Below are 26,847 nucleotides of genomic sequence, written 5' to 3'. Positions count from 1 at the left end.
GGCTATTTTTCCCTGCAAAATCGGATGCTGAGGGGTGCCCTTATACAGGTTTATAAAAATCAGGAGCATGGATCGAATAGCAAAGGTCTTTTCCTCAGGCTGGGGGAGTCCAAAACTAGAGGGCATAGGTTTAAGGTGAGAGGGGCAAGATTTGAAGGGAACCTAGGGAGCAACTTCTTCATGCAGAGGGTGGTACGTGTCTGGAATGAGCTGCCAGAGGCACTTGGATGGCTCTATGAGTAGGAAGGATTGCGAGGGATATGGGCTAAATACTGGCTAATGGAACTAGATTCATTTAGGATATCTGATCGGCATGGACAGATTGTATTGAAGGATCTGTTTCTATGGATTACAGCTGTATGACTATAGGTAACGTCTTGGCCTCAACTGCTTTCTCTGACAGAATACCACAGGCTCACCACCTTCTGGGTGAAGATATTCCTCACTGCAGCCTCGAACAGTCTAAAGCATATCCTTAGACGGTGACCCCTGTTCTGGACTCTCTGGTTTTAAGGATCATCTTTCCTGCACTTACATGTATAGTCCTATAAAGCACTTATAGGTTTCCAAGAGATCCCCCTCATTCTCCTAAACTCCAATGAATAAAGTCTAACTGGTCCCCCTCTTCCTATATCAGTCCTGCCATCCCAAAAACCAGTTTGCTAAACTTGCCGCACCGTCTTCAAAGCCAAAACATTTTTCCTCAGATAAAAAGGAAGAAAACTGTAAATATTCTCAATGCATTCTCACCAAGGTTCTGAACAATTGCAGTGAGACATCATTGCTGCTCCATTTGAAACATCTCATTCTGAGAGTCAAGATACAATTTGCCTTCTTCACCACCTGCTATACCTGCATGCTTACTTTCAGCTACTGGTGTACAAGGACACCAGGTCTTACTACACCTCCCCTTTGCCCAATTTATTGACAGATAATAATCTGCCTTCCTGTTTTTGTTACCAAAGTCGTTAATGTCATTCATCCAGATATTTCATCTACCATTATACTCATTAATCTTACCCAAATCAAAGTATGCCTGCATCCTCCTCACTTAAACCTCCCAATACAGCCTTGTGCCTCCTTGCAAACTGGAGATATTACATTTAGTTCCCACATCTAAAATCATCAATATATATTGTGAATAGCTGGGGCCCCAAAAACTAATCGCTATGGTACCCTACTAGTCGCTGCCTGCCACTGAGAAAGTGATCTATTTATTTCTACTGTTTCCTGGCTTTCAACTAGTTTTCTATCCACATCAGTACAGTAACCCAAACCAGAGCTTTAACTTTAAATGCTAATCTCTTATGAGGGACCTTAACGGAAAGCCTTCTGAAAGGCTAAGTAAACCGCAACCGCTGGCTTCCCTTTAATCAATTCTACTAATTAGAGCCTCAAAATTCTCTTATAAATCCATGCTGATTGTCCAGTCCTATTACTGTTTTCAAGCGCATGGCTGGTAAATCTTTTATAATGAACTCCAGGATTTTCCTTACCGCTGATGTCAATCTTAATTGGTCTGTATTCCCTGTTTTCTCTTTACTTCCTTTTTGTTTTAGAAACAAAAAAGTGGAGTTACATTACAGCTTCAAGGGTAGCTCTAAGAACTGTTCCACAGTCTATAAAATTTTGAAAGATTCAAAGCATCCATAATATTTCTAGGGCCATTTCTTCCAGTACTCTAGATGGAGATCATTGGGCCCTAGGGAGTTAATCAGCCTTTAAACCAAACTTCTCCCAACACTGATTTCCTTCAGTTCCTCCCTTTCACAAGACCCTACATTCCCAACATTTTTGTGAAGTTATGTCTCCTCCCTGAAGACAAAAATGAAAATATGCATTTAATTAGGCTCATCTCTTTGCTCCCCATTATAACGCTTGATTTCTGACAGTAAGGGGTCAACATTTGTCTTCAGTAATCTTGTTCTCTTCATTATTGTAAAAGCTTCTATCGAAATATTCCCTGCAAGCATACTATTGTCCACCTCTTAAATCAATCCTCTTGTCCTCTGTTGTTGGTTTGCTTTGTTTGGTCACTTTGTCAGCTCCTTCTTTGGATCTAATAGTATGCCTCATTTTGCTTGGTAGCCACGGTTGGGCCATTTTTCTTGCGCTGATAGAAATAAACAATTGTTAAGCTTCCTACATGCATTTTACATGCTTGCAATTGTCTATACCTTTAAGTAACTTTCCTTAATTTATTGTAGCCAGCTCACACCTCTTATCATAGTTTCCTTTATTTAGATTTAGGACTTCCAGTCTTAAACAACTATGGTCTAAAATCTTGAACCTGCTAAAATAAACAAGCTAGACATTGTGGCCAAGGTGCACAGAATAGCGGGAGCACAAAGGTCATTCAAATATGTACGAAAGCCTTTTGGTACATGACGACTGGAGCTGGTGCTGTTATCTGAATTATAGAAGTTTGCATAAACCACACCACCTGCCATTCAGCTTTAAAGGATATATTTTATTTGACACAGGTATGCTCCCTTACTAAGAAATTTGACATAGCACATTAGACAACTTCATGCCACATAGCAGATGTAATCAGAAATCTTTCCATGCACTGCTTGTTTAAAAGGAAATAATAAAGAATTGGGAGGGCAATGCAATCTGCAGTATGTTGGATAGCAGAATAAAGTACTCCAATATTTTGACTGCTGAAATTCAATCAAGCGAGCAGCACGACCAGGGAGGAAGCGAGTCAAGGACTTTTGTGGTACAGTATTAACGGCCCTGTCTTTGGGCCAGAAAGTCCACGTTCAAGCCCTAACTGCTATGGAGGTGTGCAATAACACATCCAAACAGCACAATTCAAAATGCATATAAAATTTAGTCACTAGTTCCACAGATTAACTCAAAATTCTTTCCATTTCAAAACTGGGAGATCATGCTACTAGATTAGATGGGATTGATGTGCATAATGTGTTAGGAAATCTGTAAAGTGTAAAAATAGACAAGTCCCCTGGGCCGGATGGAATTTATCCTAGGATTCTCTGGGGAGCCAAGGAGGAGATTGCCGTGCCTTTGGCTTTGATCTTTATGTTATCATTCTTGGAAGTGTAGATGAGCAGAGAGATCTTTGTGTGCAGGTACATAGATCTCTGAAAGTTGCTACCCAGGTTGATAAGGCTGTTAAGGCAGCATATGGTGTGTTAGCTTTTGCTGGTAGAGGGATTGAGTTTCAGGACCATGAGGCCATGCTGCAGTTGTACAAACTCTGGTGCAGCCACTTTTGGAGTACTGCATACAATCTAGTCACTGCATTATAGGAAGGATGTGGAAGCTTTGGAAAGGGTTCAGAGATTTACTAAGATGCTACCTGCTATGGACGGACGGTCTTACGAAGAAAGGTTGAGGGACTGGAGGCTGTTTTCATTCGAGAGAAGAAGGTTGAAAGATGACTTAATTGAGACGTATGATGATCAGAGGGATAGATAGGTTGAACAATGAGAGCCTTTTTCCTCTAATGGCGATGCCTAGCATGAGGGGACGCAGCTTTAAATTGAGGGGTGATAGATCTAGGACAGATATCAGAGGTAGTTTCTTTACTCAGTAGTATGGGTGTGGAATGCACTGCCTGCAATAGTAGCAGACTCCCCAACTTTAAAGGGTATTTAAATGATCATTGGATAGGCATATCGACAAGAATGGAAGGATTGTAGGGTAGATGGGCTTCAGATTGGTTCTACACGTCGGCGCAACAGAGGGCCGAAAGGCTGGTACTGCACTGTAATGTTCTATCACTATTTTATTTCAAAACAGTATGCCTCAGTTCTAGCCTACCCACAAGAAAAAAAATCCCGTTAGAACACTCCCTCTCAAGCCTCCACGAAGATACCCTATAAGGTTCAAAAAGATCACCTCATTCTTCTAAATTCTAATGAGTATAAATAAGCCCAATCTTTTTTCAATTACCTCCTCATCTTAAGAAACAAGTCAAGTGGAGCTTCTCTGGTGTAAATTTTCCAACTTCAACAGTTAGGAACTGATGCTGGAAAGAAAACAACCAAATGCCAGTCACTTCTCAGTAGTTAAAAGATATCTTAGCAAAAGTTAACTGGGACTGGCAAGAATGTACCTTCTTAAAAACGAAGGCCTCTTCTGGCTTAAGGACTTTGCCTTCTGGCAGCAAACCCACTAATGCAGGCTACTCCTGCTATCAAGCCCACAATCTCATACTAACTCACTATAAAGAAAAAATACATAATCTAACCACCCCCCAAAAAAAATGCTTCAAAAGATATTGAAGAAATTAAAAAAAACCAGATGACTCCTACCCTGTCTCCACCAATAGATACAAGTTGACTATTACAAATGTCTACAAGCTATCAAATGAATTATGGCCTAACATTGTGTTACAATCTGAAGCACATCTATCTACATTGATAACTTCAAAGACATTATCACCAATATAACCAAAAACTTGAGTATGATACAAAAGGAGCCTGTACTCATACATTTGGAAGGTCTGAGGACCATTCTTGACCCACAGCAACAATAGCTGTGTTGACCATCTTTGCCTATTCCAACATCACCTAAGCCTCACAACATTGTTAATGAGCAATTATCCATAAACTGAAAGCCAAAATATTGCCAAAATCCTTGGCAGGACAACTGGGATGCCTAAGTGAAACTACTTAGCAACCAGTAGTGGTCAATAAATGACAGCATTGCAGATTTCTGGAAAACCTTGGCACAGGCACAGCCAGTCCTAGAGTATGTGTTTCAGTATTATTGCTGGAATGTTGTCAGTGCTCAAAAGCCTTTGTAGTCTCTAGGGACTTCATCCATTTCTTGATATCACATGGAGTAAATTGAATTAGTTGAAGCCTGGCATCTGCAACGATTGAGATTGCAGGAAGAGGCAGAGCTACACCATTCACATTGCACTCTGGCTGAAAAATGCAAGTACATACTTCAGTCTTGCATTTTGCACCTATCTGTTGGGTTCCCCTAGAATTGAGGATTGATATATCTGTGGAGTCTCCATGCTTTCTTTGTTGTTTAATTGTCCACCACCATTTACAACTGGATACGGGAGGCCTGCAGAGCTTGGATCTAATCCATTTGTTGGGAGATTGCTTAATCCTGTTGAGTGCATGCTGCTCCTATTGTTTGGCATGCAATCAATCCCACGTTGTACATTGGCACCTACGTTTTAGGTATGCCCTCTCAAACACTTCATTGAAACAGGGTTGAACTCCTGGCTTGATAATAGAGGTAGACTAGAAAATATGTTGGCCAGGACATTACATGTGCAATCAAATTCAATTTCTGATAGCCCACAGCACCTTACGGACGTTTTTGCAAGTCTGTGCCATTTAGCACAATGGTATAGTGTCACACAAAGTGGAATGGAAAACAAGCTTTGTTTCCACAAATACTATGCTGTAGTCACTCAGTTGCTTGAACTGCTGTGCTCTTCCAGCACCACTAATTCAGAATCTGGTTTCCAGCATCTACAGTCATTGTTTTTACCTCCACTCTTATAGTTACAGTCATGGACAGAAGCATTTGAACAGGTATGCCTGGCAAGGATGCAGTCAAGTAAATCTTTCCCTCCTTGGTTCCCTCGTCACTTGCCACAGACCCAGTTCAGCATCAGTTTGGCTCTGTACCAATGCCACAGATTCTCTCATGTTGGACATTGAAATCCCTCATGCAGAGTATACCCTGTGCCCTTACTACTCTCATGGCTTCCTCCAACTGGTATTCAACATTGAGGAGTTTCAGTTTAGCAGATTGAAACTGGCAGGTACAATGTTGTGGGTATCAGGAGAGGTGGCTACAAGGGGGACAGAGTCCAGAATTAAACATCCAAGGGTACATTTCTTATCGAAATCACAGGCAGATGGACCGAGTGGACGAGATTATCTTGATAATTTCACTTCGTACTAAGTCAATTGCGACAAGTAAGAGTAAGAATGTGTAGAATCCGTATGGGTAGAGTTGAGGAATCGCAAAAGAAAAAATATCCCGGAAGTAGTAATATACAAGTCCCTGAGCAGTAGTCAGGATGTGGGGTAGAAAACAAATTAGGAGATAGAAAAGGGATGTCAGAAAGGCAATAATCATGGGAAACTTCAATATGCAGATGGACTGAGAAAATCAAGTTGATAGTGGATCCCAAGAGAAGGAACTCATGGAAAGTCTACAAGATGGTTTTTCAGAGCAGCCTCAGAGCCCACTGGAGAACAGGGAACTCTAGATTTAGTGATGTGTAATGAAGCAGACTTGATTAGAGAACTTAAGGTGAGGGAGCACCTTGGGGGCAGCAACCATAACATGATAGTATTCACCCTGAAGTTTGAGGTAGAAGCTGGAATCAAATTTAAAGAGGTATTATATACTTAGCTTTACTTAAAAGATATGAGGGACAAGCTGACCAGAGTTGTTTGAAAAGAGAACCTAGCAGGGAAGACAGTACAGCAATAATGGCAGGAGTTGCTGGGGTTATTCAGCAAGCACAGCAGAAATTCATCAAGGAACAAGAAACATATGTCGAGGACACGGCAATCAAGAGAGGTTAGGCACAGCTCAAAAGCAAAAGAATAATGTAAATATGGTGAGTAGTTGTGGGAAGCCAGACGTTTGGGAAGCTTTTAAAACCAGAGGATAACTAAATAAAGCAAGGGGAAAGAAGATGAAATAGGAAAGTAAGGTAGCTAGTATTACAAAAAAAATTGCAAGAACTTTTTTTTTAAAAACACAGCAAATTTTGTTTTAACTCTTATGGACCAGCACTCTCCATAAACTGTCAAAAATTATATTCCTGAAACAGTGCAATTTTAGTATTATAGCAATTTCCGAGTAGTCAGTTAAAGATGAGTGCGCTGCTAAGTTTTATTTAGAGGAAAAGTTACATTATTACTAGAGTGATTTATGTTGTAATCAGAGTATTAGAGATCTGTGCTACATTTCTATTATTTGTGTTCTTACATCATGTGAAGCTATTGATCAACTGACATTTCCGTTCCCATAGGTGCTGCTTAACAAAAGCTTTGCTGCATATAAAAAGGAAAGAGGCAAGAGAATTGGACCACTGGAAAATGAGGCTGGAGAAGTAGTAAAGGGAAACAAAAACTGGCAGGAACAGAATAGATCCTATGGAATCTTCATGGTGAAAGACATCAGTAATGTACCAGAACTTCCGTTGGGGGCAGAGGTGAATACAGTGATCATTACTGAGAAGGTGCAGGGGAAGCTGAAAGGTCTGAAGGTGGTTAAATTACCCAGACCAGATTGACTACACCCCAGAGTTCTAAAGGAGATAACGGCGGAGATTGTGCAAACATTGATGATGATCTTTCATGAATCAGGGAGGCTCCTGGAGGAAAATGTTAAAAAGAGACGGAAGCAGAAGTTTAGGCTGATTAGCCTGACCCGAGTCATTGGTAAAATTTTACAATCCATTATTAAGGACGAGAGAACAGTAAAATAGGGCTGAGTCAACAGAGCTTTGAATACACTGCAGTGCAGAGGAACTATGTCAAACCGGAATTCTGTCAACAAACATTGACTTGGATCCCATTTACCATCCCCTGAGAAAAAGAACAGGAAATGACATCAACACAAGGAAACCCAAACATATAAACAGAAAGCGGGCTATACCACGAGGCTTCATCCGGGGGCTCACTGAAGATGTTACCCAATATGGTGTCAAAACGCCTGAAAATGAACCTTCCAGCTCAGCACGCAAACCTACACCCAGAACCTCAACCTGAGCAACAATTCTAACCTGTTATTATTTTGAATACCTCAATTTGATCTCCCCTCATTCTAAATTCCAGAGGGTATAGGCCTAAACTGTTCAATCTCTGTTCATATGAGAAATCCTCATCTCTGGGATAGATCTAGGGAACCTCCTCTGAACTGCCTCCACTGCCACTACATCTTTCCTCAAATCAAGGGACCAAGCCTGTCCACAATACTCCAGGTGCGGTTTCACCAATGCCTTGTCTAACTGCAACAATACTTCCTTACATTTATATTCTGTTCCTTTAGCTACAAAAGTCAACATTTCATTTGCCTTCTTCATTACCTGCTGTACCTGCATGCTAGTTCGCTGTAACTCATGAACAAGGACACCCAGACCCCTCTGCATTGGAGCACCCCAAAGTCTCTCCCCATTTAGATAATAGCTCACCTTTCCATTTTTTCCCAATCAATATGCAAGACCTCACACTTATCCATGTGAAACTCCATCTACCACACTTAGACCCATTCTCCTAACCGGAGGCGACACGGTGGCACAGTGGTTAGCACTGCTGTCTCACAGCACCAGGAAACCGGGTTCGATACCCGCCTTGGGCAACAGTCTGCATGGAGTTTGCACATTTTCCCTATGGGTTTTGTCTGGGTGCTCAGATTTCCTCCCACAATCCAGGTTAGGCAAATTGGCCAAGCTAAATTGCCCATAGTGTTAGGTGCATTAGTCAGATTGAATCCTGCTTTGGATTCTTATTTACAGCATCTGCAGATCTTTTTGGTTTTTATTGGTATCCAAACTCTCGAGTAGTCTAAACCAACTCTACCCAACAATAATTTTCTATTTTGCAAAAAGGTAATGAAGAGCAAAGCATAAGCTACAGCTTAACAATTTACCACTGAGCAATAACTTTAATACAGTTCAGCACATTGTGACATTGAAAATCAGAATAAGATTCATAACAAAAGGTTTCAAAAACGTGGCCTACTTAACTTTATTATGAACAAAGCAAAAAACTTGATCAACTGTATAATAGGATAAACCTCCATTGTAAACTGCCAAACTTCTATGAAGCATTAGGATGGCTAGTTGTCAAAATTATTGATTCATAAAATCAGTTAGTTCAATAAATTTCAAGTTGAAAACATTGGCAGCACAATGCAAAGGGAGATTAAAATGAACATCAAAGCTATTTACATTGGAATCTTGAATGTCCTGATGACTGCAATGTAGTGGGGAACGGCATTTTATGCAACAAAATTATGCGCTGGGTGGGTGACAAGTGCACTCTGATATACATATTGCTATGGAGAATGCATAGTTAACTTTCAGTCATCAATCAAGATTTGTTTAATTTTAAACCAGACATGGTTGACTTTGGTTTACTCTGCAGAGCAACATCTTGACCAGAGAATGATTGTTACATGTTTTATTCAATTGAAGAGGCTGCAATTTTTGCCTACCATTAACAATGACCTGTGCATTAATGCTTGTAGTTTGTGTGCGCGCGCAAGTGCACCATACTGCAAGCCCAAATGACCATCTTAAGTTGGTTATCAGTGCAATTCCTGCCATATCTAGGATTATTTGTCACATGCTGGAATTGCACCTAATGTTTTCTTCAGTTTTGCAAGTTGGGCTGGTTGAACACAGTCAGCACCTTGCCTGTTGCAAATAGCTGAAAGGACATAGTCTCTCATGATCTGCCAGTCCTGAAGTATGCTAAGCATTATGCTGATACCCAGTTTATGTTTCAGTCAGACTCAATGTTGCAAGTTTGCAAACACATGTATTAATAATATTGTGCCTGTTTCAACTGAACAAAATTGGTGTCAGCCACTCTCGAGCATATTTCTTGTGGCACTGTCTTGTCCAGAGTTCACTTACTAATCAATCAATCACTCTTTGCTCACACTATAAAATGTTGTACCTGTTCTTGTGGCTGAGTCCTGATGAGCACAAGAAAAGCTTTGTTAAACTGTCTTTCATCAGCAATACTCTACTGCATTTCTGACCACAAAACAATAAAATTGAGTTAAGATGCATTAAGGAAAATTCAGGAAGTAAACACAATATTACCTTTTTATTTGGTCATCAATCTCTGGACAGTTGCTGTCCAAGGTCTCTTTTAAGAAATTGATATAGTGAAGCCAAAGATCAACGCTAAGTGGTATTGCTTGAAGACCTCGTCGGTATACCTGTGACAAAGAGGTTTCTAGTAATAACTAGTACTTAATAGAAAACAACCAGAGAGTCTCTACACCAAAAATGTTACTTTCTGGATAACTTTGTTTTCAGAAAAGCAGATAAAAATCAGGAATTTGTTTGAATAATCTGCCATTACCATTGTGTGGAGGGTGGAAAGAACATCACTATGTTCTGCTCTCCACGCGTACAGCCTTGATCTTCAGAGTGTGAGATGGCTCCTGCATTCTGACCAGGTAGGGCAGGCTTGGGGTACAGACCATAGGGCACAGACCCATTAGAACATCACTGACAGCCTCTAACCGCAAAATGTAATAAAGTTCAGCAAAAAACAAACAAAATAAGGAAAGTCCAATTTAATTTAAAAATCATAGCACCCAAGTAAAACTGTCAGAAATGCCCTGCTTTACTTGTTAAACTGCATTGATTTGCACTGCAAAGCTTGACAAACTGTAGTACTAATGAACCTGTTAACAAAGAGAGAAGATATTAGCTGAAAACTGCTAAGGGTAAATGTTTTATTTCAAATGTGTAAATGTGGAGACCATCTACTGAAAGCCAAGATCAAACTCAAAATCTCTTCAAAACCTGGCTTGTATTTTAGCCATTGAGTAGAAGCTGGCTTGGAGTAGCAGTCTGAGACAAAACCAGGTTATAATTAAAAGTGAAAAGAAAACAAAGTCTGTCACAAGTTACCTCTTCTGCCCGTTTCACATTGTCATGTCGCCGCTCAAGATCAGCATATTTTTTCCAATAGCCATAACAGTATGGATAGTGGGACAAGAAGTGATCGAAAGCTTTTCTGGCAGCAAGGATATGATTCTGCAAACAGGATAAAGTATTTAAGCTTACTGTTTCATGTACACATTACACCACTGTTTCTAACGATCATATATTAACTTAGTTTACTACTGATTTGTTTTTATTGTGCAATTTTCAAAACAGTCTGGGCATCAGGTATTTCAATCTCACATCTAAAAGAACAAGGCTGGGGAAATAATGAGCAAAGAAATTTCAGAAGAATTGCATAAATATTTTGCATCAGCATTCACACTAAGATAAATTTCAAAAATACCAAATAATCAAGGAGCTGCAGATAGAAATCTCTAGAAACCATGTACTAGGGAAAACTTGAGCCCCTCTCTACTGCTCCTCATACAGCTCGATTCAGTAACAAGAACAGAGCAGAAAGGATACAGATCAACCAAGAGAGTCTTTGATTTCATTTGCTTACCCAGTGTAAGGTTATTAATACAGTACATGCCATGAGCTATTCTTTGGAGCAAATCTTGATTCCACTTTGAAGAGATGTTTTAAGTGAAGTGAATAATTAAAACCTAGATATTGTAAATTTTACAGTAGTCGGAGTTGAAAAAGGTAACTTCATCTTTGGAAAATTACTGGTTTGAACACAGCTCAAATATAGAAAGATAATAGAAATTGCATGGAGATTTACTAAATTGTTGCTATTGGTATTGTCAGTAAGTTTTACTTATTTTTCTTTACTACAATGTTTCTTCACATAAATGGATGGCAGTGGTGATTATAGATTCCCACAGTGTGGAACCAGGCCCTTCAGCCCAACAGTTCACACTGACACTCTGAACAGTAACCCATCCAGACCCATTTCCCTCTGACTCATGCACTTAACACATCTTTGGACTGTGGGAGGAAACCGGAGCACCCGGACGAAACCCACGCAGACACGGGGAGAATGTGCAAACTCCACGCAGACAGTAACCAGAGGCTGGAATCGGGGGGGAAAGACACCAAGGATGGACATGTTGCTGGGGAAGTGGGAGGGGGAAATAAAAAGGAGCTGGTAACCTGACGATGGGTTTCTGCCTGAAACATTGACTTTTCTCCTCTTTGAATGCTGTCTGACCTCTTGTGCTCTTCCAACTTCACATCTATAGATTCTGACTTCCAGCATCGGCAGTCCTTACCGTCTCCTAAGGTGACTGAGGGTAGGATAACTCATGTTGCCTATGGATAATGTTGGTTACTGATGGAAGATTCAATTTAAAAAAATGCAGTTTGAAATTTCCATCCCTCAATATGCATTTTTGTTGCTGCACTTGAAGTGGCTGCTAACATTTAGTATTGATGAATGTAGCAGAATCTAGCATATTACTGACTTTATGGCGTTATGTTCTATTTGTCACTGAGATTGCAATAACTAATTGATGCCTTAATGTAGATAAATACTATTTCTGACAGTTTAACTTATCCAGATTTACATAGTAGGGATACTATTCTAATTTGAGAAAGGTTTTTTTGCTTTGATAATTGCAGTTGGGCATTTTTCTGCAAAAACAAAATTGAGAACTGTGTGTATCTCGTTAACCAGAGCAACTTGGCTTTTTGGGGTGAAATTCTGCATTTGCTCCTGGCATGTTGGGAATCTAAATCTCAAAATTATACACTCAACCAGTGAAAATTAAAAAACTTTTTACTGCTTTAGTGTTTAAGAAGTGTCCACCCAATTTCAATAACATCCCTCAGGTTAATTCCTCCCTATTTGATCACACTATACAATCTTAGATTTTGGCCTCTTTGCATCAGACAGGACACTATTACAAATCACTTGGTTCAAACTCAGAAGAGTGGGGTCACTGGCTAAGAAATGGGAGTTTGCATGAAGACTGAAGATTTTGTTTTAAGAAATTCTCATACCACCACTACCAGCGGTCAGGCAAACAGTACATCAAATCAAACAGTGGAGAACTTCAGAGGGGCAAGTTTCCACCAGAGCTGAACATTGAGCCTATTACAAAGAATGTAATAGCAGAACATTCAGAAATACCTGATGATCAAGCAGAGTCAGCATGGTTTCAACAGTGGTAAATCATGACTGAAATTTATTAGAATTATTTAAAGGAAGTAACAAGCAGGATATATAAAAAAGGCAATCAGTAAGTGCAACATTTGGATTTCTAGAAGGCATGCATTAAGCTCCCATATATTGCGACTTAAGAGCTTAGGTTAATATGCGCATGAATCAACTATTGACTAATTAATAGAAGAATTGGGATAAAGAGGAAATTTTTAGGATAGGAACCACAGATCAGTGCTATGCTGACAATTATATCAATTATTTGGATGATAGTACATTCACTTCCATCACCAGTTTGTCTTCTCACTCTCATCTGCAATGTGTCAAGGATTATACAAGGAGTCTGCAGAGATATACACACAGGTTAAGTGAGTGGGCAACAACCTGGCAGATGGAATCTGAGGAAACAGAAAGCTATGCACTTTGGCATGAAGAATGGAGTACATACTATTTAAAAATCAGTAGAGCCTGCAGAAAGCTCCACCATAAAAGGTATTTCAGTGTTCTCATGCACGAATCCAAGTTCAGTGGGTAATAGGCAAAACAAATGGAATGCTGGCCTTTATTTCAAAAAGGGAATGGAATAGGGCTTGCTAAAAAAACAAAATTTTACAGGCAACAGTCTGACTCCACAATACTGAAGAGTTTTGGTCCCCTTATTTAAGGAAGAGTATACATTGGCATTGGAGGCAGTACAGAGAAGGTTAATTAGATCGATCCCAGGTATGGAGGGACTGGAGGACAAGTTGAACTTTTGCCCACTAGAGTTCAGCAGAATGAAGAGACCCTTCCTGAAACAAAAAGATTCTTAGAGGCTTGATAGGGTTGGTGCAGAGACATTGTTTCTTGAAGGATTTTTTCTGGAGGTGGTGAATCTGTAGAATTCTTCATTGTAGGAGGGCTACAGAGGGTGCAGCAAGGCTAAGATAGAGATTTCTAGTTGTTAAAGGAATCAAGGGTTATGGGGAAAAGGCAAGAAAGTGGAGTTGAGGATTGTCAGATTAACAATTTCACCAAATGCTGGAACTCCTCTATGGACTGAACAATCTATTCTGCTTCTACATCTTATGTTCTTTCAATCTTCCATTTCATACACAATTTCTTTTGCTGACGTTCAATCATCTTATGGAAGTTTTACGACAACAGCAATTATGGCAATTTAACTCATCACATCCACTATGTGGTGTGAAGCCACTATTCTATCTCAGTGGCCCTGAAAGTCTGTTACTTTAACTGTCTATCCACTTTTAGAGTCAGACGTACAGCACGGAACAGACCCTTTGGCTTGGACAAGTTGGACCAACCAAATATCCTAACTAAATCCATTCCATTTTCTGGCATTTGGCCCATATCCCTCTAAACCCCTCCTATTCATGTAGCCACAAAGATACCATTTAAATGCTGTAGTTGTACTAGCCTCCATAATTTCCTCAGACAGCTCATTCCATATGTGCACATCTGCGTGAAAACATTGCCCCCCTAGGTCCCTTTTCAATCTTTCCTTTTTCACCCTAAACCTATGCCCTTTAGTTCTGGACTCGCCCAACCCGTTTACAAGCTCCACTCTCGCCATCCTTGCTGGCAGGAAGTTCCAGCTTGTAACTACTGAGTTAAAAAAAAATTTTCTCATTTCCCCCTTGTACCCCCTGCCAATACCTTATTTTTGTGTTTAAGTCCTTGGACTGCCAGATAATGGAAAAGCTTTTTTTGTCCAATTTATCTTAAAAGGGTCACAAATGTGAAAAGTTATCAAACCAATTGCCCTTGCTCCAGGAAAATAACTGCAGCTTCTCAAACTTGACTTTTCAGTTAACATCCTTACCCCATGAACCAGTCAGACAAATCTCCTTTGCACTCGAGCACTTTCACATACTTAAAATGTGATCAAAACTGGATGCATTTCTCTAGTTGTAGCCTAGCCAGTTTAAAAAAAAACTGCATTTTTATATTCAAGACTAAGTCAAAAATTTTGTGTACACAGGAGGTGTCATCAGTCTGCATTGCAGAGAGAGACCCAGTCTGTATTAGCAATATGTAGGAGCAAAGAAGAAATTTCACTGAGTGTTTCTGCTAGATTCAATGGGAGGACCATCAACTAAATTAACTGTTCTTCTTGAAACCAGATTCTCAAGAATTCAGATAAACCTTGTGGAAAAAAAAACACCTACAAATGTCACCAGGACAGCCTGTCTGAAGGCTGAAAGGGGCTTCTCCCTATCAGATCTTGGTTTCACAAATCTTAAATAGCTATTGCTCCTGTAGAGAACAAAAGAAAATGTTTTATACTCCAAAGCTCTCTTTGAAGCACACAAGACTGACAATGAGTGGTACGAACTTTAGACCAAATGGTCAGAACTTGTTTACCAAGCTGCATCATGCTTTGAATCTAAACACCTGAATGATCAGATGTCAGCAGAAAAGGAACTAACAAAAGTAAATTCGGCACTAAGTTTAGGCATCAGGAACACAACCTGAATATTTGTTGCTGACAAAAGGTGAGATGCCTCAGAAACATTAGAGATTTTTAAAAGTGTTTAGAAAGACATTTCTTTAAAAAAAAAGCACATTTAATTCCATTTTAAATTTTTTTTATCCTCAAGTTAAAAGTCAGTAGAAACCACATTCTCTCTAATTCTTAAATTGAAAGCCCTTTAAAATTTTGACTCCTACTTCACTGCCTTTATACTTCACTATGAGAGATGATAAATATGCAAATACTCAAGTTCACCACACCTGGCATTCAGTGCAATACAAATAAATTTGCAGTGACTGCAAAAGCAAAATACTATATCAAAATGAAAACAGAAAATAGTGGAAACACTCAGCAGGTCTGTCAGCATGAAGACAAGAACATAACTAATTAGTCCCACTACCATTTTCACATCAATGATAGTTCTAATGGAAGGCCATTGACCCAAAACGTTAATTTCTTCCATTCAGATAGTGCCAGATTCAATGGGAGGACTGTCAAACAAACATTCCTGTTCTTTTTGAAACTAGATAACTGAGAATTCAGATAAACCTTGAAGGACTAGAGTCAGAGCTGAAAATGTGTTGCTGGAAAAGCTCAGGTCAGGCAGCATCCAAGGAGCAGGAGAATTGATGTTTCGGGCATGAGCCCTTCATGAATTCCTGCAGAAGGGCTCATGCCCGAAATGTCAATTCTCCTGCTCCTTGGATGCTGCCTGACCTGCTGCGCTTTTCCAGCAACACATTTTCAGCTCTCATCTCCAGCATCTGCAGTCCTCACTTTCTCCGAGAAGAACTAGCGTCACCATGGCAGTCTGAGGACAAAACAGGATACCCTGAGGTAGTGGGCTGCAGAGTGTAGAATTTCCTTTTTCATTTCTTTTCTGCTGCTGTATCATCATTCAGGTGTTTGGATTCAAAGCAAGAACATAGAACATAGAACAATACAGCACAGAACAGGCACTTCGGCCCACGATGTTGTGCCGAACATTTGTCCAAGCTTAAGCACCCATCCATGTACCTAGAAGCTTGGTAAATAAGTTTGACTGTTTGGTATCAAGCTCCTGTCACTGTCAGTTCTCTGAATATCCCCCACAATGTTTGGTTTTAATCAGTGATAAGAAATGGTTGAGCACCAATGATATAGTAGTTAATAATGAAATAATCTAGCTGATTGCACGAATCTGACACCACTAGCATACTGAAGACCAATCTACTTCTAGATGCATTAAGTGATTGTAGGAAAGATTACTTCCTTTCTAGCATTTCAATCGCCTTACTCACCTCTTGTTCCACATATTGCAACAAGTATGTCCAACCAGTGAAGTCCTGGGGATTGTCTTCAATCACTTTCCAAAACTTTTCATACTCTGTAGGAAAGGGGATCCCTGAATCATTCAGTTCTATATTTTCTATCTCTTCTACTGTTCCTTCAGGTGGGGAATTCTCAGGTTGAGATTCAGTGTCCATTGATGCGGATCCTTCTGGAGATTCAACTTGAGCCACAGATATTTCTGACAAATCTGTAAAAGGCTTCAAACTGGTTCTCTGATCAACTTCATCCTCACTAATCACACCTCTTGATTGCAAATTGATGGCTTCATCAGCAGACTCCATGTTTGGATTGAGCAGCTCATGTGAAAGGGAATCAGCAGTAGACGAAATACTTTTATGAAAATCACATTCATCTGCAGACTTAAGTCCATCACTCTGTGGTGGCAGTGTCTGATTAGAGTCTTAAAAAAGGGAAATAAAAAAATTAGTAATCATGACTAAATCATTAAATATTAGGAATGATACTGTTGAACAGTTAATCTATCTTCCAAAAAAGGAATGTCCTCACTACAACCTTGACACTTCAAGCAAAGATTCCAACTAGGAAGAGAAGACTGGTAACATTCCAATTTCAAGATTAGTTTCTAAGCTAAAATTGTGATGATGGCTTTGCTAACCTACACTACAGGAGTTATTTTTTCTAAATCTCCCAGCCAGCTTTATTTCTAAAGAAAACATATTGCCTTGGACTAGCCCCCAAGAGAGAGGCAATAGTGATGCCAGTTATAGCATACCATTAATGAATTTTCTTCCCTTGTTTGTGAACAGTCTTGAATGTTACTACTTATGCATCCTTCTTTCCTAATCAAGTGAATGTACTGAATTTCCTTGCATTACTAAGTACTTGCACACAAGCCTGGAAAGACAGCAGCTAGTTTTTATGCAAAGTGTTATAATAAAAAACAATGATAAAAGAACTCTGTAACATGTCTATCAGAATATTCCCTTTTTGCCATTATGTCTAGGTCTTATACAACTGGAAAAATGTAGCATTGAACATCTTAGTATTCTTATAAAAGATAGTAAAGAAGAAAAACATTTTAATAAAGAATGCCATTTTGCATAGGATTGGTGCTTGTACTGAAAGTGAACAACATTTAAAATTGAGGTGTTGGAGAATTGTTAGGTTTGAAAGGGACAGAAGACTTGTTTCTTCAAAATTACTGGCAATGCATCACAGTTGTAAGTGATTTACAATTTTCCTTTATGATTTTGTACGATATCCAGGCAAGATGATCTGCAGGGAAATGTCTCTAACTGCATATACAGTTAGAAGAAAGCTAGTTCCGAAAGCATTCAATTTATATTGATCTAAATGGCTTGTGACATCTATCTCTGTCAATGGTTGCCTTTGAAGCCAGTTAGCCAAGGTCTCCCATGTTGGTTCAAGCAGTGGTTAAGCTTACTAATATTTACAAAGAAGTGTTTTCTCTCCCGAAGAACTGGCAAAAAGTAATAGGTACTTGAGAATTTAAGCATGTTGATTTTTAGTCTTGGTAAAAATAAATTTTGGAACTGACGAGACAGACACCAATATATTTAACTCTTAAATATTCTGCCCATATTTATATTAAATTACACTCAAAAGCAAAAGATGCAGTGTTCAGAAATACTAAGATTTTAGAAAGATTATCTTCCGTGAGACACTGAGCATAGTAGCTTCCATCTGTCTTTGAGATGAATTCAACAGAATTCAAACAACATACATGTGAGGAATGTAGGTAACTACTACAGATACCAACTACTCCCCCATCTTAGAACTAATCATATTATCTGAATATTCTAAATTGAACAAACTGATCTCAAATGTAGGGTTTTCATCTACATTGGATCTTAAAATTGATATTCCACTGGAAAGCAGTGCTTTTATAACTGTATACTTTTCAAATACTAACCAATAATATCTAGAAGCAGAGAAATAGCAAAGAAAAGGAAGTATTCTGGACCCAATACCTCATGCCGAAAGATTTGCAGGTCAAAATTCAACCTATTCAGTAATAAGAATACCCACAGCAGAAACCCATAGTAAATTTCATCCTCAAATTGTGGGACTACTGATGACACTAATCTGTTATATTTTACACAGTAAAGTGTAAAGCAATAGCGTAGCTACCTTTTTAAAAATATAAGCAGGTAAAAATGGTCCTGTGGTTTAAGATTTCTCCATGAAGGGAAGCATCCTCTCAGCACTGACCTTGTTAAGCCCTGTAAGAATCCTACACATTTCAATGAGATCAACTCTCATTCTTCTAATTTCCAGTGAGTAGAACCTCAAACAGTTTAGCCTTCGCTCACAAGACAATCCCTCCATACCAGGGATCATCCTAGCAAACCTTCTCTAATTACCTCCAATAAAACATATTTCTTTAAAAGGTTTGAATAAAGATTTGCAGCTCAGCTGCTGGTTGCCATGGTTGTGTGTATGTTCACCAGGCTGGGAAGTTGATTTGCCCTCCTACAAATCTAACCCAAACTCAGGATCAGTTATGTAGATGACAAAATTATTAAGAGCAGAAATAGAGAACACTGACCAGATTAGCAACAACAAAATCACAGGGATCAAATTTATGAGAGAGGAGGAAACAATCAATCAATCAACTTCCATTCCTGGATTTGATGGTAAAAAGAACATGGAAGGGTAAATGAACTACAAAGTATACAGAAAAGCCACACACAGACCAGATCCTGACCTCCAGCGGCACACACACACAAAGCTGCTTTAGGACCCAGTTCAAAAGGGCTACACACTGCAGTACCCCAGACCCGCGAAAAGAGGAAGAACATCTCTATTGAGCATTCACCAAGAATGAACACCCCTACAACTTCATCCACAGATGCCTAGCAGACAGGCAACATGAAAAGGATATGCCATGACCGAACACACTAGCCAATAATCTTATACAAAAACACAGCTCTGAACTGACAGCCAGTCTTCTCCCAACCACAGGGATTCATGACAGCCCACAAACCGACAGCCATTCTCAAACAATTAACCAGGACAAAAGACCCTCTCAGCAACGACTGCACAGAAAACACTAAGTCGGACAAACAGACAGACAACTAGCAATCCACATCCATCAACACCAACTAGCCACTAAATGCCATGACCAGCTGTCCTTAGCAGCCATACACACAGATGACAAGGACCACAAATTCAACTGGGACAACACAATGATTACAGGACAAGCTAAATATAGGACAGCCAGAGAATTTCTAGAAATATGGCACTCAACCAAAACAAACACATAGACCAAGACCAATATACCAGCCACTACAATGAACTATTGGAATCAGCAACCGGAACAGAGCCAAATATTCCAGAAGACAGTACAGCAGCGCTTCACAGGAGACTCCACTGAAGGCATAGGTTTAGGGTGAGAGGGGAAGGATATAAAAGAGACCTAAGGGACAACTTTTTCCACACAGAGGGTGGTACGTGTATGGAATGAGCTGCCAGAGGAAGGGGTGGAGTCTGGACCAATTGCAACATTTAAAGGCATTTGGATGGGTATACGAAAAGGAAGGCTTTGGAGGGATGTGGGATGGTGGGACTAGATTAGGTTGGGATCTCTGGTCGGCATGGACAGGTTGGACCGAAGGGTCTGTTTCTATACTGTGCATCGTTATGACTCTGTCACCTAGACAGGGGACGAAATGTCTACAAATCAACTTCCCAGCTAGGTGAACATACCCACAACTGCAGCACCACTTTTCTTTATAGAAACGGACCAAAAATGCTCATAGTTCTTCAGATCTGGTCTCACTAGCACCTTGTATAGTTGCAGTATAGAACATAGAACATAGAAGAATACAGCGCAGTACAGGCCCTTCAGCCCTCGATGTTGCGCCGATCAAAGTCCACCTAACCTACACTAACCCACTATCCTCCATATACCTATCCAATGCCCGCTTAAATACCCATAAAGAGGGAGAGTCCACTACTGCTACTGGCAGGGCATTCCATGAACTTACGACTCGCTGAGTGAAGAACCTACCCCTAACATCAGTCCTATATCTACCCCCCCTTAATTTAAAGCTATGCCCCCTTGTAATAGCTGACTCCATACGTGGAAAAAGGTTCTCACTGTCAACCCGATCTAACCCCCTAATCATCTTGTACACCTCTATCAAATCACCCCTAAACCTTCTTTTCTCCAATGAAAACAACCCCAAGTGCCTCAGCCTTTCGTCACTTCACACTTAGCTACATTGAACTCCATTTGCCACCTTTCTGCCCAGCTCTGCAGCTTCTCTATATCCCGCTGTAACCTGCCATATCCTTCCTCACGTCTACAACTCCTCCGACTTTCGTATCATCCGCAAACTTGCTCACCCAACCTTCTAACCCTTCCTCCAGGTCATTTATAAAAATGACAAACAGCAATGGTCCCAAAACAGATCCTTGCGGAACACCGCTAGTGACGGCACTCCAAGATGAACCTTTGCCATCAACTACTACCCTCTGTCTTCTTCCAGAGAGCCAATTCCTAATCCAAACCTCCAACTCACCCTCTATGCCATATCTCTGTATTTTCTGCAGTAGCCTACCATGGGGGACCTTATCAAACGCCTTACTAAAATCCATATATACCACATCTACCGCTTTCCCCTCATCTACCTCCTTAGTCACCTTCTCAAAGAATTCAATAAGGTTTGTGAGGCACGACCTGCCCTTCACAAAACCATGCTGACTATCCTTGATCACATCATTCTTATCCAGATGTGCATAAATCCTATCCCTTACACTTCTCTACTCACACTTCGACCAAACAGCATCAACAACATCCACTTCACTAGTTTCTAAATCTCCCCATCCCTATCTCATCCCCAGATTCAAACCTCCAACTTGGCACCACCCTCTTGACCTGTCCATGTTCCTTCCCACCAATCCGTTCCACCCTCCCCACTGACCTCTCAGTCACCCCTCCATCTGCATCTATCATCTTCCCAGCTACCTTCCCTCCAACCCTCCCATTTATCTCTCAGCCCCCTTCTAGTCTTTATTAAATGGTCGATCCTTCCTCAGATTATGCTTTCTGGTCATACGTCATGGGGAAACAAACTCTCAACATCTACAACTCTAATATGTTCTCACAACCAGAATTGTCACAGGGCAGGAGGCAATCTTTTCAACCCACTCTGATTGCACCTGTCATAATGAGCATTTCACTTTGTTTAACCCCCTCACATTCTACAATCCTCAAATCATCCAGAACTTTGGTGCGCACATTTTATCAGCTGTGCTCATTAACCTAGACAGGCAGTGTCTGCAGTCTCAAATTCTCATCCTCATGTGCCAGTTCTATGACCCAATCTTTCCTTCATTGAGTCCTATAATCCTCATACCTATTAAGTTATCCCACTTCTGATCTTTTAGATAACAAGAATTTCCAGCTCATTGACAGACATGTCATCAGCTCTTAAGTCTTATATTGTAAAATCTCTACCTCTTGTTCCTTCAAGATGATCCTTAAATTTTATTTTGAATCTGATCATGTCCCAACACTGTAGCTTAGTTGCATATGATGTAAAAATGTACCCAGAAAGCCATGGTATTTTATGATAATTGCAAAAATGCAAAACAGGAATAAATTCTTCAACTGAGGGCCAAGATATCGTTAAATTACTCAAATTTCAACCATACGAAAATTTAGATTATCATCCAAACCACAAGCTAAAAAGTGTAACCAACTGATAATGTGAAAGATTTTTCTGCTGAACACTAAAATTTAAACCTCTAACAGACCTGCAATTCTAAAGTGCAAAACACAAGATAGTCCCAAAATCAGACTTGAATTACTAAAACATTGTTGAATAACAAAACAACTGTTATACGTCCCTATTTTCTGCAATGTTTAAACTGGAGTAATTAGCACTTTTGAGAACGATAGACCCCTAGAAGTACAACAAATTAAGTGCTACCCAGCTGAAAATCCTGAAAGAACGAGGATAGAAATTGAGCTGAAGTGTTGGAGAAATTCAGTAAGTCCCCGATGCCTGTATGGAGACAGAAAAAGTTTCCACTCTAACTCGATTCTTCTTCGCAATGAACTCATTACTTGAGTAGCCAGCTTTCTACGTCTCCTTCCCTTGGAGAGGAAGGTTAGGTTTCCCAAAGAGATTGTAAATTAAAACAAAGTGAAACAGGTGCGCTCTCACAGAGACATGTTGAAAACTAACTAAAGTAACTGATACAGATCCTATGGCCTGACTTCATACGCCAAGCCAGGGAGGAGGAGGAAAGAAATGATATTTTTAAGATATGATCGCACGACCGCATTAGTGAGGAGCCCACCCTCAGGAAGACACCGCCGCGCGGAGAAATGGCGTCAACCCAAGCGGCCGCTGACCCAAAGCTGAAACCTCCCATTCCCCGTTACAGGCCGGAGAACCCGGGCTCGAGTAGTACTCACAAAAGGCCCAGGCACGGCGGAAGTTCGGCGAGACCGTGGCAATGAACGCACACAATGCCAAGACGCACCAAACTACGGCAGTACAACCACTTCCTACAACTACTTATCTGACATAACGTGGCGATCCCCCACTTACCTCGCGCCTCCATACCACAGACCGTTAAAGCCGTTACTGACGACCCGCCCCCGCGCGAGCGCGACCATGTACACCCCTCATGCCCCACCCCCCCACTACTACATTCAATGCGCAGGCGTACAGCATCCAAGTGCCTATCCCTTTCAGATCAGCTGATCATTGAACAACTCTACCGAACATCAGGTGGAAGCTTCTAGCTTTTCATCGGGATGTTAAGAAAGTCGATGAATTTGGAGGATCTTCGTTTGTTCCGCCTACAATCCAATACGTGTCCATGTAATTCCGCCACTTGTTTTGAATTCCAGATAACGTTTTACTTTTTGTAGAGATGTGAAGGCTCAACGCTCAGATCACATACTACACACCACAGATATCAAACAATGTAATAGCTTCGTTCAAAAGAAGGGCCCAGTCGGCAGTTAACAATCTTGCAATGATGGTGCATAGTGAAGCGGGGTGCGTTGTGGTGCACATGGACATTCGTAAAGTCTTTGACGAAAGGTAAACCATTACAGGAAGCTTTAGGTGGTCATTACGGTTCCTTGCTGTGGCACGTCGGAACTGTCGGTCGATGAGTTGAACATCGTACCCCGTTCTTATGAGGGCATCCCTGAGTGTTTCCAGGTGCCCGTCACGTTCCTCCTCATTTGAACAGGAACGCGTAGGGCTTGTTCGTAGGGAATGGCTGTTTTAAAATGTTTTGGGTGGAAGCTGGAGAAGTGTAGCATTGTGAGGTTGTGGCTTTATGGTAGAGTGTGGTGCTGAGGTGTCCATCCTTGGTGGAGATGCATGTGTCTAAGAATGAGACAGATGAGTTTGATGTTGGGATGAAACTTGATGATATCACTGTGTAGCTTTATCAGTGACTCCTCACCATGGGTCCAGAGGAAGAAAATGTCAACAATGTACCTGGTGTATAGTGTTGGTTGCAGGTCCTGCGTAGAGAAGAAGTCTTGTGCAAGGAAGTGTACCGACAACCTGTGCATGAAGATGTTGGCATATTGGGGTGCAAATTTGATCCAGTGGCTGTTCGATGTGTCTGGATGGAGAACTGGTTGTCAAAGATGAAGATGTTGTGATCGAGGATAAAAAGGATGAGTTGTAGGATGGTGTTTGGAGATTGGCAGTTGTTGGTGTTGAGTACTGAGGCTGTTGCTGCGATGCCATCCTTGCAGGGGGTGCTGGTGTAGAGTGCGGAAACATCCATTGTGGCGAGGAATGTTCCTGGTTCGACTGATCCGTGGGTGCTGACTTTCTGTAAGAAATCTGTAGTGTCGCGACAGAAGCTGGGGATCCCCTGTACAATAGGTTTCAAGATGCCTTCAACATATCTGGAGAGATTCTCACACAGGGTCCCATTGCCTGATACGATAGGACGTCCTGGTGTGTTGGCTTTGTGTACATTTGGAAGGCAGTAGAACTTGCCTATACGAGAAGTATGTGGGGTGAGGGTGCGTAGGGAACTCTGAAGGACTGGATCCAAAGTCCTGATCAATGTGTTTAATTCACGGGTGTGTTCTTTGGTCGGATCAGCTGATAGTTGCCTGTAGTGTTCCTGGTTGTTCAGTTGTTGGTACACTTCCTTGCAGTAATCTGTTCTATTCTAAATGACAATGGCTCCTCCTTTATTTGCTGGTTTGATGACAATGTTGTGATTGGTTTTGAGAGTCTGAATGGCGTTGCATTATGAACAGGTGATATTTTGCTCTACCTTGTGGGTACGGCTGATGAATCTGCCATTTGTATATTTCCTGATGGTTTGAGCATGTATCTCAAGCCCAGGCAGCGGCTCTCCAGTGGGGGCCAAGTTGAAACCTTCTTTGTTACTCCTCTACAGATCCCTGTGAAGACTGCTTTATCCTCGATCACAACATCTTCACCTTTGACAACCAGTTCTTCATCCTGACACACGGAACAGCCACGGGGACCAAATTTGCACCCCAATATGCCAACATCTTCATGAATAGGTTTGAACAAGACTTCTTCTCTACGCAGGACCTCCAACCAATATTGTACACCAGGTACACTGACGACATTTTCTTCCTCTGGATCCATGGGGAGAAGTAACTGATAAAGCAACACAATGATATTAACAAGTTTCACCCAACCACTAAAGCCACCATTGGACTACACTCGACTATCTATCTCATTCTTGGACACATGTATCTCCATCAAGGACAGACACCTCAGCACCACACTCTACTGCAAAGCCACAGACAACCTCACAATGCTACACTTCTCCAGCTTCCACCCAAAACATATTAAAACAGCCATCCCCTGTGGACAAGCCCTATGCGTACACCGGATCTGTACAGATGAGGAGGAACGTGATGGGCACCTGGAAGTACTCAGAGATGCCCTCATAAGAACAGGTAATAATGCTCACCTCATCGACCGATAGTTTTGACATGCCACAGCAAGGAAACTTTAGGAGCAGCTAAATCAAATTGAGAGGGAAACAAATTGTATTAAAATAGTTGGGACAGAGTAGTTAAAAGCAGTTCTCACAGTAGGTAACAATGTCTCAGATTTGTATTCTGACATTGAGTCATAGAGATGTACAGCACGTAAACAGGCCCTTTGGTCTAACTCGTCGATGCCGACCAGATATCTCAACCCAATCTTGTCCCACCTGCCAGCACCTGCCCCCTATCCCTCCAAACCCTTTCTATTCATATACCCATCCAGATGCCTATGAAATGTTGAATTGTACTAGCATCTACCACTTCCTCTGGCAGCTCATTCCATACATGTACTACCCTCTGAATGAAACAGTTGCCCCTTAGGTCTCTTTTATATCTTTCCCCTCTCACCCTAAACCTATGCCCTCTAGGTCTGGACTCCCCCACCCCAGGGAAAAGACTTTGTCCATTTATCCCATCCATGCCCCTCGTGATTTTATAAACCTCTATAAGGTCACCCCTCAGCCTCCAATGCTCCAGGGAAAACAGACCTAGCCTATTCAACCTCTCCCTATAGCTCAAATCCTCCAACCCTGGCAACATCCTTGTAAATCTTTTCTGAACCCTTTCAAGTTTCATAACATCTTTCTGATAGGAAGGAGACCAGAATTGTATGCAATATTCCAACAATGGCCTAACCAATGTCCTGTACAGCCGCAACGTAACCTCCCAACTCCCGTACTCAATACTCTGACCTATAAAGGAAAGCATACCAAACACTTTCTTCACTATCCTATCTACCTGTGACTCCACTTTCAAGGAGCTATGAACCTGCACTCTAAGGTCTCTTTGTTCAGCAACACTCCCGATGACCTTACCATTAAGTGTATAAGTCCTGCTAAGATTTGCTTTCCCAAAATGCAGCATCTCCCATTTATCTAAATTAAACTTCATCTGCCACTTCTCACCCCATTGTAATCTGTTGTAATCTGAGGTAACCTTCTTCGCTGTCCACTACACCTCCAATTTCGGTGTCATCTGCAAACTTACTAACTATACCTCTTATGCTTGCATCCAAATCATTTATGTAAATGACTAAAACTAGTGGACCCAGCACCGATCGTTGTGGCACTCGACTGGTCACAGGCATCCAGTCTGAAAAACAACCCACCACCACCACCCTCTGTCTTCTACTTTTGAGCCAGTTCTGTATCCAAATGGCTAGTTCTCCCTGTATTCCGTGAGATCTAACCTTGCTAATCAGTCTCCCATGGGGAACCTTATCGAACACCTTACTGAAGTCCATATAGATCACATCTACTGCTCTGCCCTCATCA

The 26,847-nt window shown here is 41.0% G+C and overlaps 1 protein-coding gene across 5 annotated transcripts in view; it reads right to left on the bottom strand.

Moving 5' to 3' along the window:
- prpf39 (PRP39 pre-mRNA processing factor 39 homolog (yeast)) overlaps positions 1-23,179 on the bottom strand; it is a 64,520-nt gene extending 41,341 nt beyond the window's left edge. For 4 of the 5 annotated variants that reach the window (XM_072568428.1, XM_072568430.1, XM_072568431.1 and 1 more), the window contains exons 1-4: positions 23,109-23,179; positions 16,509-16,960; positions 10,616-10,741; positions 9,794-9,912 (exon numbers count right to left, since the gene is read on the bottom strand). In XM_072568428.1, the coding sequence (XP_072424529.1) occupies positions 9,794-9,912; positions 10,616-10,741; positions 16,509-16,960; positions 23,109-23,121 (710 nt within the window). In that variant the 5' untranslated portion in view covers positions 23,122-23,179. Of the gene's footprint in view, positions 1-9,793; positions 9,913-10,615; positions 10,742-16,508; positions 16,961-22,972; positions 23,068-23,108 lie in introns of those variants that run through there. The other variant, XM_072568429.1, reaches the window with a different exon arrangement.
- Between the last annotated feature and the right edge of the window lie 3,668 nt (positions 23,180-26,847).

Source organism: Chiloscyllium punctatum, chromosome 4, assembly GCF_047496795.1.
Source record: "Chiloscyllium punctatum isolate Juve2018m chromosome 4, sChiPun1.3, whole genome shotgun sequence".
Lineage (NCBI taxonomy): Eukaryota > Metazoa > Chordata > Chondrichthyes > Orectolobiformes > Hemiscylliidae > Chiloscyllium > Chiloscyllium punctatum.
This window is presented reverse-complemented; position numbering and strand designations above follow the sequence as displayed.